The 14,580-nt window shown below is 39.0% G+C and overlaps 1 protein-coding gene across 1 annotated transcript in view; it reads left to right on the top strand.

The window, feature by feature from the left end:
- The window catches only part of LOC106535590 (serine palmitoyltransferase 2), a 27,196-nt gene that overhangs the window by 5,996 nt on the left and 6,620 nt on the right, over nucleotides 1–14,580 (top strand). Inside the window, exons 2-9 of the mRNA XM_014032630.1 lie at nucleotides 1,242–1,436; nucleotides 1,540–1,694; nucleotides 3,327–3,475; nucleotides 3,659–3,783; nucleotides 6,899–6,992; nucleotides 8,050–8,155; nucleotides 9,334–9,553; nucleotides 9,919–10,045. Of these exons, the coding sequence (XP_013888084.1) occupies nucleotides 1,242–1,436; nucleotides 1,540–1,694; nucleotides 3,327–3,475; nucleotides 3,659–3,783; nucleotides 6,899–6,992; nucleotides 8,050–8,155; nucleotides 9,334–9,553; nucleotides 9,919–10,045 (1,171 nt within the window). The remainder of the gene's footprint in view (nucleotides 1–1,241; nucleotides 1,437–1,539; nucleotides 1,695–3,326; nucleotides 3,476–3,658; nucleotides 3,784–6,898; nucleotides 6,993–8,049; nucleotides 8,156–9,333; nucleotides 9,554–9,918; nucleotides 10,046–14,580) is intronic.

The raw sequence follows: 14,580 nt of genomic DNA, 5'->3' as shown, positions 1-14,580 counted from the left end.
ACACACACACACACACACACACACACACACACACACACACACACACACACACACACACACACCTGATCACCAGCCCTTTAAGGCAGTGGTTGATAATTAGAAACAGTCACTCAGTTTGGATGATYTTTGCAGAATTTWTCAGACAGAGAACTTGTTTGCTGACACGGTGAGCTTCTCTTTATGTGTGTACAGTGTAACATGATTGTGTAACATGATTGTCCTCCAGTCAGGTGTGGCGTAAGCATGAGAAAGCAGGTTTTTCAGACAGTAATCAGGGGTAGACATAAGGATATTTTTCAGGTTGTCCAGCGGACAACCTGTTGAGAAAACCTGGTTGTCCTCAAAACATTTTGGTKGTCCAAAAGAATCTCAAGAAAAATGTAGTTTAACAAGTATATTGTTCTGTAGACAAAGTTTATTATATATCATAATTGTTCTCAGTCAGCCAGGTTGACAGGATCTGTGTGAATAAAACTTCCACATTCTCTTCTCTGAAATAGAGTATTTAAGGCTCAGGGAGTAAAGCAGCAAAAATGTTGCTAATAAAATCTAGAGGTTACCCAACATTCATAAACTTCTTTCTGCTCATAGGTCAAACATTTTCACTTAAATAGGAACATACTGTGGACATGACCTTATTAAAAGTTACAGTTTAGTGTTCTGTTCAGCTTTACCAAGTTTTTTCTTCCTTTCATTTTTACAATGATGGACACCCGAAGCAGAGAACTTTAATCAAGGTCTTTTTTTCTTGGTTGTCCACCGGACAACCAGGAGACAGGATCTGGTTGTCCGAAATGAAAATAGGTTGTCTCGGACAAACTAAACAATGGTTATGTCTACCCCTGGYRATTGTGTGTGTTCTCTACCAGGGGCCGTTCCTGTCGGGCTCTTGTTGTGTACAGGTAGGATTAAAGCAAGGAGGAAACCRTTTCAGGAAGGCAACAATCTCTGTGGGGATGTTTGTGTTCCACTGCAGTGGGTCGTGTTTGACAGACTTTGAGCTCCACTTGCAGTATTTGGYCCACAGCTTCGAGGTACTTCTAGGCGAAGCATGACTGGTCACATGAGGACGTTGCTAAGCTGCAGGGCAGAGCCCATAATGAGTAACTGCACCCAATTAAAAGATMCCACAGTTTGCTATTCAAGCTGGTTTGCTACTTGCTGACACCACCTTTTTATGTTACCGTTCATGAAAACGACTTGTCAAATGTGARCTAACCTGCTGCTTTCACTTCCCACAGAAGCAAAATGGGAACAGTAACTCCAGTTTGTACAAGAAGCCCTAYGTGGAATCCTACGAGGAGACGCCTCTCCTCGTGGCTGTGCTCACCTACATGGGCTACGGCATCCTCACCCTCTTCGGCTACCTCAGAGACTTCATACGCCACTGGAACATCGAGAAGTGCCACGTGGCTCGTGAGAGAGACGAGCAGAAGGTAAAGTGTTATGTCTCTTTTTTTTTGATTTGGTTAGATCGTGATTACTCGTGTATTTTCTGAACTGTCTCAATGGCATTTCTATTGTCTTTTTTTTGTGCAGGATTTTGTTCCTCTGTATCAGGACTTTGAGAACTTTTACACCAGGAACCTGTATATGAGGATTCGAGATAACTGGAACAGACCTATATGCAGTGTCCCTGGTGCCAAGATGGACTTGGTAGAGAGAGTCACTCACAACTACAACTGGACCTTTGAGTAAGTTGGAACGTGGTGTACTTTCAGTTGCAGTGAACCGAACAAATATATTCTTTTGGTTACAAAATCCAGAAAATGCATGTTCAGAGTTTTACACTTAGTTTTACTGCAAGAATCTGCTTTAGGAGTTGCCTAAGTTTACAAACCACACCCTGACATGACATGAAGGAATTTCTGATAACAATGACGTAAACCATGGTTCAGACGGTTACTTGAGAACAATCAGAATTTGCCACATGGCCATGACAGGAAACACCACTTTTAAAACAAAACGTGGTTCTTTATCTGTTTCTGCTTGTGAAAATTTTGTGACCGTAAAATCTGAGCAGATATGCAATTCCGCATCTATGTTTTATCCAACTGGTTTCATTTCTTTGGGTTGACTAAAGAAAATGAGAATCTCTGGCTGTATTTATCTCAAAAAGCTCACCAAGTCCTGGAATCTATAATCAAACATAGGCAACACACACACAAGTTTATTTTACTGACAGTGGAACGTGTGAAATAAGAACYGACTTTAAAAGAGGACAGAATTTCTCTGTTTCTGGCCGTGCCTTATCTTCTGTTTTCCACATTGGTATGTGAAGCATGCACAGGTGCCTTTGCTCTCTAAACTATGCGGTATTATCTCCTGTAATGTTTATGTTAGCTGCTGAAGCATGGATTTCAGGGATCGACATAACCATTGTTTAGATTGTCCGAGACAACCTATTTTTGTTTCGAACAACCAGATCCCGCCTCCAAGTTGTCCGGTGGACAACCAAGAAAAAAGCAGCAGGTGTTGGTCATTGTAAAAATGAATGGAAGGAAAAAACCTAGTTAAAGCCATCTAGGGATTAAACTGACTGTTCTTTCACCCAATAAAGAGAACCACAGTCGAAGTTTTACCCAATCAGAACAGAGGTGCCGTGTCTACGTTTGAATTTGATTTTCCTCTAAAATCAGAGTTCTCTGAGTCAGCTTCAGGTGCTTGTAGTTAGTCATAATATCTTCTAAATTTAACCAGGTGTTTCAATGCATTTACATTACACAACAATTATAGTGGAGAAACTTGTCAGTTTGGTTAAAAAAACAGTAAAAATGAATTATGTTTTTTCTATGCAGAGAACTTCTTGTGCTATAACTCTTTTTTTAAATAAATACGTCAAAGCTCCTCAGTTGATAACACTAAAATGACAGAAGATATTTTTAAATCCCCTTTATCCAGAAAGTCTTCAGTTATAAGAACATTAAACTGTAGCTTTAATAAGGTCATGTAGACAGTAGGCTATACTACTATTTAAATTAAAATGTTGGTCCTGTAAGCAGGAAGCTTATGGTTGTTGGATGTTGATTTTTGCTCTCTATTTCAAAGAAGAGGATGAGGAGTTTTACTCAAGCAGCTCCTGAAACTGTTAACCTGCTGACTGAGAACATTTGTATACAGTAAACTTTGTATACAGAACAATATAGGCTACCTATTAAATTACATTTTAATTGGGTTTTTTTTTTTTGGACAACCAAAATGTTTTGCGGACAACCAGATTTTGTCAACAAATCCTTACGTCTACCCMTGGATTTTAAGGGAGGAAAAGGGGAATTGGAGTTCAAATGCATATCCTAGTTTCCTGACCGTTTTTTGTTGTTGTTCAGACACACAGGGCAAGTGGTGAAGGACGTCATCAACATGGGTTCATACAACTACCTCGGCTTTGCTGAGAACACTGGAGCTTGTTACGATGCTGCTGTCAAAGCCACACATACGTACGGGGCTGGAGTGGGAAGCACTCGCTGTGAGCTAGGTAAGTGTAGTCACACTTTTTTTTGTGAAGCTTTCATTATTCATCTTTTATAATTAATAAGACTAAATCAAGGGTAGTTATTATGAGCGTCTCCTTACTCCTCACTTCTACAAAAACCAGACTGCGATTTTAAAAAGAATGATGACAAGCTTAATAAAACTTGTTACTGTGATTTATTTTCAGGGAACCTGGACATCCACGAGGACTTGGAGCAGTTGATTGCCAGGTTTCTGGGGGTCGAGTCAGCCATGGCCTTTGGGATGGGCTTCGCAACCAACTCCATGAACATTCCTGCTCTCACTGGAAAGGTTGGGACCTTTTGTTCACTTCCTTTGTTTTGTTATTTTGTTCCCTCCTGAGCGTTGCATAACCCTTCATTTGATCTCTTCAAGTGTGTGCTTACTTTGTATTCGAATTGTTAGTTCATTGCAAACGCTTTGAGGGGATACACAGATGCTTAGATGTGTGAGTGGATGACGTGATCCAGAGAACACGTTTGCTGTCAGCTGACAGTGGGGAAAAAAAGCAAACAGAAACTGCACCGGCCTGTGAGTCATGGGGGGTTATAAACTCTGTGATGAATGTTCTTTCTCTGCTCATGACCTCATCGTTGTGGTGTAAATGTTTATTATGCAATAAAGTCTTTGGCCTTTGACCAGTTGAAGTTGTATAAACTGTGTGACTGATCAGGAGCCTCATGTACAAAGAAATGGATTTCTTACTGAAACGGGGCGTACGTTCAAATCCAGAAAACTGCTTACGCACAAAAAATCCAGATGTATCAAACCGTGCGTACGCCTGAGTCCACGCACATTTGTTTTGTACATCACAACGTGGAACTGAGCGCACATGAGACACCTCCCCTGACACGTCTTCATTTACATATGTTAAACAGATGCAAATTACTTCCTGCATGTGTGAAGGATACGTTTCAGTGATCCCTGCACGATCAGAAATGATTTCTAGAGTCAGGAAAATAATGAATTTAATATAGTCAGTGAGAAAAAAAAAAACATAAGTAAGAATAGGAGTAAAATATCACGCAAAGAACGAGTGATTGTGTCGTGTGTGCGCGCGCGCATGCTGCTGTGTTGCGCAACCGGCTCATCCATCCATTCTGAGTCTGAAAATATTAACTTTGCGCACGAGTTTATTACCATAATTACTGTAAACAGAGGAACTTAAATGTTGTTAGAACATAGATCTTTGTTTATTTCATAGCTGATATGAAGAAACGAGTCTCTGCTCCTCAGTAGAGTTCACATGACCTGATGTTGGAGAGTCCACACAAACGCTGCGAGCACCACAGCCTTTGTGCACAGTCTGTTTGTCTGTCAAGCTTTTGCTCTCCTACTTACAGCATTTTCACAAGTTGTAAAGTGTACTTCCACGTGTCATTTTGGAGAAATCTACAACAACGTAAACAACAAATATGAAAGAAACATCACTGCCGGCGAGGGTGCGCGCTCCAAAGCGCGACCATAACTCAGCCTTTAGAATCATATGGATGAGACGATTCCATTGGTCATGACTCAGCTTTGGGTGGACTGGACTGAGTCCTGATGGGTCTGCAGCTCCCTCTGGAAAGCTCCTGTGGAACCCCAGTTCAATCGCTGCTGCTGCACGTTCACACGTGGCRCACGCAGCTCGCTGCGTTGCGCTCCAGAGCGCAGCAGTGTCAAACTAAAAATTATTCTTCCTCAAAACGGCTGATGAGCCACTCGTCATCAGAAAATTCTATCTGTTTATAAATAAAAGCTCTGCGTGTTTCACTATTTATTATATCCTCCAGTAAGGCTGGATCTTTTCCTGTTTAAATGTATTTTTGGCACAACTTTGCGTGTCTTTTATCTAACTGCGTCCATGTGGATGTAATAATTGTTAATCATGTGGATGTAATAATTGTTAATCATGTGGATGTAATAATTGTTAATCATGTGTGTCTGCTGTGAACAATAATCATTCTCACATCATGAAAAGTTTCTCAGAATCACCTCTAAGTGTCGCCAATGGAACCAGAACCACAGAAACGTGCGTACACCAGCCCTGGAGTTGGCGTGGGGCTGCGCACATTTCCACGTTCATTTCAGTTTTGATACATCCAGAGTTTTGCGTGGATAATGACGTACGCGAGGTTTTTGTGCGTACGCACCGTTGATACATGAGGCCCCTGGTGATTTTCAATGTAAATAATATATTTGCTAGGTTTTGAGAAGCACATCGGTCAACGTCCAACGATTTTAAGTTTTTCACCAGACAATTGTATTTTACGTCAGACGGTCCGACATGTTTTCACAAACACTGCATTGTGGTCTAGACCAGTGTTATGCCTACTTCCAGTTTGTCAATATAATTTGTCTAAATGAGTAGTTCTTAAGTTTCTGTCACACCCCACTTAGGGAACTTAATTGTTTTCACACACACCCTGAATTGAAATACTTGTGAGAACCTGATAAAATTTAATTATCTATCAGTACCACTGTATGACTGGCACCAGTATTCTGCAGACAATCACCTGATAATGGTAAGGGACACCTTATTTGTGCCTGATTTTAACCATGCACATTAGTAACTGTAAAAAGGTTAGGTTGTATGTGAGCTCATATGTTGAGGATGACTTTGGCCTACAGCACCACCAAGTTTCAGCTCAGTATCTGTTAAGCTGACCGAATTATAAATATACTGTATTTGTGTTTGCTAAGATTGACTTTGACACTAAAATAAAACCACTCATACGCAGTAACAGTTGCACCTTGTACTTTACTTACACATAATATAAAAAGTCTGAATTCTATAGAATTTGTAATCTTAAGAAAATATCGATACACTGAAATATCGCGATATTTCATTTCCCGATACTGTTATCGATATTCTAAAGCCCTGTATCCATTTTTATTAAGGTTTAAAATGTCGATCTTCTTGCCAACCGTTCATTTTTATGTTGTAGTTCAGCCTCTGACCACTAGTTGGCAGCAGTGAGCCAGCCATTTGGCTCCTCTACCTCTTGAGCGCCAGAGAGTAAGGGTAGCATTAGCGTTGTAAGTAAACATTAGCTTTTCTTTTTTTTCAGTAAGAGGTTTTTAATTAATAGAATATTTAGACAAAAATCGCAATATATCGGGATATATCGTATCGTGACCCCTCTCTCATGATATGTATCGTATCACCAAATTCTTGCCAATACACAGCCCTATCTTCCAGTGAGTTTTTAAGACTGGTTTCAGCAGCTGTCAAAGAAGTGTAAACAAAGGTGTGGCTGCAAATTGCTCAATGTAGAAACTTCACAATGTGAAATCCTGTCTTTGTAAATCAGAATTCAACCGGGGGRAAAAGTGCTTCTGTCCTTTTTAATGTCTACCTTAAAGCTGCAGCTGCTCACTGCAGTGAGCTTTTTAAGTTTGATGGGGGTTCTTTTTGTTGTAGGGTTGTCTGATCTTAAGCGACGAGCTGAATCACACGTCGCTGGTGCTGGGCGCTCGCCTGTCGGGCTCCACAATTCGAGTCTTCAAACACAACAGTGGGTGACATATTTTATACCTCCTTCATTAAAGGGATCCACAGTTACTTGTAACATTAGGCGTCATTTGATGAATTACTTGAACTGTAAAACGAAGTGTTTACTGTAGGCTGTTTTTTTGTTTTTATATAATCAAAAAAGTGTCACACGATCGCAGAGCATACCGGGTAAATTATAATATTCACTAGGTTTTCTGGTGCAAGGCTGCTTGAGGTCTTACCCACACTGAAGGTCAGTCTTTGAAAATATCTGAGGATCAGCCCTTTCAAATAAAACCAGAGCTCTTTTGACAGAGAGAAGGACTCAGCTTGCAACTAAAAATGTGGATGAAGGTCAATAGATCTGCCTTACGAAAGCAAAAACTCAGTTTTACTTGTTAGCTTTCGTTTGTTAGCGCCGAGCTAATTTTGTTAGCTCAGAAACTAACACCATGTATAAAAAAAAATGTCATATGGTGCTTGTGCAAAAGCTAACAGGCTAAGCTGAGGTTCTCCATGAAGCAGCTCTGTTGTCCTCCCATCTGCATTTTCAGTTGCAGGCTGAGTCATTTCTACATTCTCCTCTTTTGTTTTAGGTTTAAGTAAATTTTTATCAAATAGTGTCTAATGTTACAAGTAATTGTGAATCACTTTAACACAAACTGCACTGTAGCTTGAAGTACACCCAAAACATTTAGGATAAATACACTCTGTTAACATAGTCCAACAATTATCTGCTTTAATAAATACAATTAAAATGGGTGTGTAAAGTTACAGCATCTTTACAAAACTCTTATTCTTTTGCTTGATACACAGAGCAAACTGAGTTGCCAACATGCTGCTTGTCTAAAGTTTCCAACAACAGGTGATAATTAGGTCGCACAGCAGCTGAATAAAACCATTTCTGTGCCTTGAAATTGGTGTAGTTATAAAATATTTACACACAGTCATGAATAAATGAAAGCTCTCATGTAACTTTAAAGAGAAAAGATGTAAACTACTCAGTCTTTGGTTCTGAACTGTTTCTTTTCTCTCCTGTTAAACGCTGAAAGTAACTTTTTWAATTTTCTCCACTGCAGATATGCAGAGTCTCGAGAAGCTGCTGAGAGATGCTATCGTACACGGACAGCCCAGAACGCACAGGCCATGGAAGAAAATCCTCATCGTTGTGGAGGGAATTTACAGGTAGGAACAAGTGCAGAGTAACCGAACCTGAACCAACACGGGACTCGTGATCCAGCAACACAAAAATTAAGTCTGTTTTATTTATTCATTCCAGCCCATTAGAGCTTAGTGTGAGAACATTTTCAAAACCAGCCTGACTGAAAACAGGCGACACAAACAGAATGTGACATGTTCACACTCGCTTAGCTTTCATTTAAAAACATATTTTCACATTACCATCCCTGGTTGTGTGAAACAATAAAGAGCTGGATGTGTGATGCTTTCTTTGTTGTCTGAAAGCAGTGACACTCCCTTCTTGGTGAATAACGACCTTACACAGATAATTCCCTCTTATTTTTACTTTAAGTTTTATTACAAAACAATAAAGACAGGTTAAGTTAACTGAACTAACAATAAATTAGGGGTGTAAGAAAATATCGATACACTGAAATATCGCGATATTTCATTTCCCGATACTGTATCGATATTCTAAAGCCCTGTATCCATTTTTTTATTAAGGTTTAAAATGTCAACTTTCCTGCCAGCCATTTTGATGTTGTAGTTCAGCCTCTGACCACTAGTTGGCAGCAGTGAGCCAGCCATTTGGCTCCTCTACCTCTTGAGGTAGAGGCTATTGTTAAGTGTTGGGTGACCATATTGTAAATTAATATTAAAAACTAAAAGCTGCAAAAAATATATTTTCAAACTATTTTTTGTCAAATTTAGTCTAATAATTGAAAACATGGATGAAATAAGAAACATGAAACAAATAAAATAAAAATACATACAAAGCAGAACACAGCTAAATGTATCAAAAGCATGTCTATGTAATATTAAAATTTTATGAAACAATGAATTTTGGTTTTTCATTTTTTTCCCTGTAAGAGGTTTTTATTTAATAGAATTTTTGGACAAAAAAATCGCAATATATCGCCTTGCTTACAGTATCGCAATATATCGGGATATATCGTATCGTGACCCCTCTGTCATGATATGTATCGTATCGCCAAATTCTTGCCAATACACARCCCTACAATAAATATGGTTAAATAGCAGCTTTCTGACCTGAGGTTTAGATTTTTGTTGCCAGGTTATTTAAAAAATCCAAAATTAAAGATGAAGTGAAAGTAAAATAAAGTGTTTTTGTTTCATTTAGGTCTGTTGTCATCATTTGTTAATTCTTTTGTTATGTTACAAAGCATGGAGGGGTCCATCGTTCGTCTGCCTGAGATCATAGCTCTGAAGAAGCGCTACAAGGCCTACCTGTACCTGGATGAAGCTCACAGTATCGGCGCCCTCGGACCTAATGGGAAAGGAGTCGTGGACTACTTCGGTCTGGATCCCAAAGACGTCGACGTCATGATGGGAACCTTCACCAAGAGCTTCGGGGCTGCAGGTGGATACATCGGAGGCAAGAAGGTTAGTGACCTCCTGATGGTGACAGATTAATGGATCAGAGAGCAGAATATGAAACCTTTGACCCAGGAAAAGGAGTTGTTCTAATTTGGTTAGTAGCAGCACTTAGTCATTCTCAGGAATTTGAGTAATTTCCCTGATCCTGCTCACTCACTCAGTGTTGGTCAACACTGGTGACACGTAATGGAAAACCCAGAGAACTGTACGCTTTCATTTTTAGTGAAACTAGAACAGAACCAAAGGAAATAGAAAGGAAACACTTTTTCAACTCATACTTTGTGGTTTAATGTGTATGTTGGAGGGAATTCTTATTCTGACAATGGTAAAAATAATAATATTTATACTTTTTAATCTGATTTGTGTGTCAGGAGTTGATCAACTACCTGCGCTGCCACTCTCACAGTGCTGTGTATGCCACCTCCATGTCCCCACCTGTGGCTCAGCAGATCATTACCTCCATGAAGGTCATCATGGGAGAAGACGGAACCTCTCTGGGTGGGTATCAAAACTTTAACCAGAGAATTTCCTGTGAAAATGCAGTGTGAATGCTTAAACGTTTTTCATGATAGCTGCTGAAGAACCTGAAAATGTTTCATAGCAAAACTGTTAGCGTGAGTTCAATTTGAACAGGCCAACAGTAGCAGAGTGTAAAACAGTTCACATTTACAGAACAAACAAAAGAAGTACAAAATGGTTTTAAACTGGCTAAAACGGTCAAAATTAGTAGAAAACAGCTAAAAAAGTGTCTGAAAAAGTTAAAATTAGCCTAATGACACAGAAACGGCATGTTTGAACTAGACATGGGTTTTTACGATGTAAAAACAAGTGTGCATTGCCATGTAGCATGTCATTGTAGTATGGCTTTGCCTGCAGCATTGGACTTGCAGAGTGAACTTTGACCAAGTTCAAATGTGTTTTCTATACCAGCTTGTGCCTGTCACGTCAGCAGGTGTTTGTAATTAAGGTAATTGTGTGACAATATGAAATTTGAAGAGATTTTTTTTTTTGTTAAAATTGCTGCTGCTGGGTTTTGAACCCTGATCTCCCACATGAAAGTCCATCACATAGACCATTAGGCCAATGGAGCAGTGGCAGAAGATGATGGCAGGGGTTGGTTTGTATGTGTGCAGAAAGAGGCCACATTGCCAATACAATTATTGACACAAAAATGCATAATATTACAACAATCGAGCAGTATTAAGACAATATTGTAGTTAAACATCAAAATACAATCATATTAGTACTGTAAACACTGAACTACTGAGTTGAAATATTAAACTATGGTGCAGTACCAAGTTGAGTACAGCATGGGGCAGTATTGGACCAATACAAGGCTCCATTGACTGTCATTATMATTCATTAAACATTAATATTTCATAAACTATACGTTTTTCAGGCACCAAAAGGCATAGCCATCATTTGACACAGGGGCTTTACAGATATAAATTACAATGGCAGCTCTAGGACAAAGTATGCAGGAAGAGAAGCATGGCAAAGTTGAGATGACTTGGATGGGAAACGAATCACAATAGTGTGCATTGCATTGGCAATGCACACTGATTAAGCAATAGGAAGCCTAAATTGTCACAAAAGTGAATTTAGATTAAAAAAGGTAAAAATAGCTTAAATATCTACAAAGCAGCTAAAGGGGCAAAAAACAGCTGAAATTAGCAAAAATCATCCAAAAATGCATAAAAAGCTTAAATTTGCAGAAAAAAGTTGATGGAAGCCTAAAACGTTTAAATTAATAAAATGAAAARGCAGGAAAAAAGCTAAGAAAGCCCAGAGACGTTGGTAAAAAGGAGAGCCAGAACAAAAGTTGAAAAGTGCAGTAAAGATTTTAAATCATTTTTAAGAATGTTGAAGAAAACACTATTCATTTTAAATGAGAAAAAAACTCAATAGCTGAAAAGTTATACATTGCTGAAATACCACAAGACGTGGAACCCATGGCATAAATTAATGTTTTATATATGAATTGATTAAATATTATAAAAATTGTGGAATGAGTTGGATGCCGAAAAACGTACACAAGAAAAATAGATCGTCTCAGTAGTGTTTGCACAACGAGCCCTCCTTTTTAATGGAGCTGTCATCTTTGTTGTACAATAACAATCGTTCATCCCAGTCTGCCTTCTTGGGTCCTTGTGTTTTACTGAAAGCTTCGTGCATCATGTTGGTTTCTAAACAAATGTGTCAGATCTTATAGATAGGCCACTGAACGTGATCATTGTTTGTTTTTAAAGAAAGTGTTCAGATGGGAGTTTCTTTCTCTGTTTTACTTTTTAGTTTAAAAATACATTCAGACCCATTATATACAAAGCAATTTCAACACAACTTGTTTTTTGGTACTTTTGTGACGTGGTTAGTAGTTCATCTCAATGTCCTTTTGTAAAAAGTCATTTTTGTTGCTGCTATGTGACTTGACCACAAGATGGCAGTATAGACCAGATTTTAGATTAAGAGACAAATTTCTCATCATGTTAGCTCCCAGCAGCTTCTCCACCTTCTGTACAGAACAGGTTTTTGTTTGACATTTTTTTCGTTAATTGCAATTTGATAAAATTTGTCATCAGAAATAAAAAAAAAAACCAACTTGAATATAATTTAATAACTAAGCTTGTAACTAAAAGCTGCAACACCAATATGCACCTTTTTAGTGAATGAATTAACTCCCAATTTAATGACAGTTTCTAGTTTTTAGTTCTTTCCAAAACCTGCAGCCTCCTGCCTTCTTAGTTTAAACTTGAGCAGGGCTGGATAGCTTCCACACTTTATCACTTTCACATGTGTGCTCCTGTTGCTCCTGTTTTATTTTGCTTTCACACTGCGAGTGCAAAGCAGCATGGCGTTTGAGACCAGAGACCTCTGCAGACTGAGCTCTGCTGGACTCCTCTCTGTGCACACAAACAAATGACACAGTGGTGTTATTCTTTTCAGAGCAGCGCCTCCTTCARCCATTCCAGAGTTTGATTGATTCGGGTTCTGCTGCCTCCGAGCCACTCGGTTGATAGCTACAAGAAAAACAACTGGTGGAGTAACCTTTGTAGTGCCTCCTTTTGTAGCGTGCCGTCGTCTCCTCATTTCCGAGAAGAGCAGGCCAGACTAGCTGACCTTGCAGCCGGGGATATTAGCCTGACAAGTTTCCCTTGCAGAAGAGTAACAGTGACAGTATGATTGGTTGCAGCCCGTTCAAGCCTTTGAAGAGGCAGATGCTGACACAAAGTCAAAGTGACAGTTGAGCTGCCTGTTAAACGTTTGTTGTTTTTCTTTGTGTTGCTAAGGAAAAAGACACCAGACATATGTCTGACTCGAACTCAAAAGTATCGAGACAATAAATGATCGGAACACGAGAGGAGCACCTAAATCGTGTGAAAAAGCAAAGCCCCTCTTGGCCAGCGTGACTGCTGGGTGCCAAGAATACCTGTGGAAACTATGTGTGGGTAAATATACTACCAGGGTTTGTTGTGTCTCTCGTTGCTTTGAAGCTTTGCACTGTTTAGCCTTCGATTTTTTTTTCGCACAGATGTGCGCTGCTGTTGGAACTTCGCGGCTCGTGGTTATTTGTTTGGTTAAGATGCTATCTGCGCAGGCTTTGACCGAGGATCCAGCATCAGACTGACATGTGACGACTGATGTCTGTGTAGTTTCAGCCCGTGTTGACCTTCAGCTCGAAGAATTCTCTTCCCGTTCAAAGACTTTCTCCCAACAGGACAGTGTAAAAGACACCAGACTGGCTTTAAATGCTGCTGTTTTTATTTGACGTGGCCTTGGACCGAGCTCCTCTTTGAAATTTTAACCATTTTGGATCTGCTGTCCCAAAAAATCAGACACAAAGACCAAGTAGATTCTGGAAAAATCTCAGCATTTGAATGGATGTATAAACAGCAACCAGAACACCTTTACAGTTTGTTTTTCTTTTGGTTCCTTTCATCATGACAGGATTCCAGTGGAATGTGTTATATCACCAAGTACTAAGTCATGAACATGTTTGCTGCTCACCTCAAACCACTGCAGCATGGATTTGAGGAAGACACCAATTTTGAGCAGTTTGTACGAACATATAGGAAACCGACGAAGACATCCAATATGGCACGTTTATAGAAAACACCTAAAAAGATGATTCATATTAGTACTCGTGACTTGATATTGTAAGAATAAAGGTAGAAAGGGATTTTAAGGTCTGGTTAAAGCACGTGGCTTTTTTTTCTTTGATTTCTAAAGTTTTGTTAAGAACCATCGGTGTGCTAAAAGGCAGACGAAAGAGAGAACTTTTTTTTTTATTAGTGGAAAAGGAAAAAAACTAAACTGGAGCTCCCTTATTAGTATCTGGCTTTTTTTCTTCTGTTTCACTCACGATTTTCAATTTGCTATTTCTCCTGCTGCTTTGGAAAAACCCATAAACATCAAAACACGCAGCTCAATCAGGAATAAAGCACCATGACTTTAACTAGTGGTACTTTGTACAATAAGGAGGACAACGTTCACTAAAACTGGAGACATTTCCACCAGGGTTTGACAAGATTTTATTTTTTTTACCTGCCCGACAACAAATGTTACCTGCCCGACATGAAAAGTTACCTGCCCGAAACAAAAATGTTCAAATTTTGATAAAATAAGAAAAATGTGTACTGTACTTTGTACTGCAAAATATTAACATGGTTATACAGAGGTATATAATATATGACATCTGAACAGATGCAAACATTTTAGACTGAGTTACTAACAGGCAATTGTATTTTCAAGAACATCTTCAAAAAAGTGTTTCCCTACAGTATTGGCTTTGGGGGTAGGGTTTATGAAAACAGAATGATGAACAGCAGCAGCTTTGTTTTAAATACAATTTACAGAACATGAAAAAGTCTGAAATTTGCATTAATTAAATCTTATATAGTGAATCTCATATCCAAAGATACATTTAAGATATCTTGAACTGGAGTCTCCAAACAACATGATGAATAGGCCTGTCACGATAACAAATTTTGCTGGGCGATTAATTGTCTCAAAAATTATTGCGATAAGCGATAATA

Source organism: Austrofundulus limnaeus, unplaced genomic scaffold (genome assembly GCF_001266775.1).
Source record: "Austrofundulus limnaeus strain Quisiro unplaced genomic scaffold, Austrofundulus_limnaeus-1.0 Scaffold1498, whole genome shotgun sequence".
In the NCBI taxonomy this organism is placed as follows: Eukaryota; Metazoa; Chordata; class Actinopteri; order Cyprinodontiformes; family Rivulidae; genus Austrofundulus; species Austrofundulus limnaeus.
The sequence above is the reverse complement of the archived record's forward strand: the minus strand, read 5'-3'. Positions and strand labels throughout refer to the sequence as shown.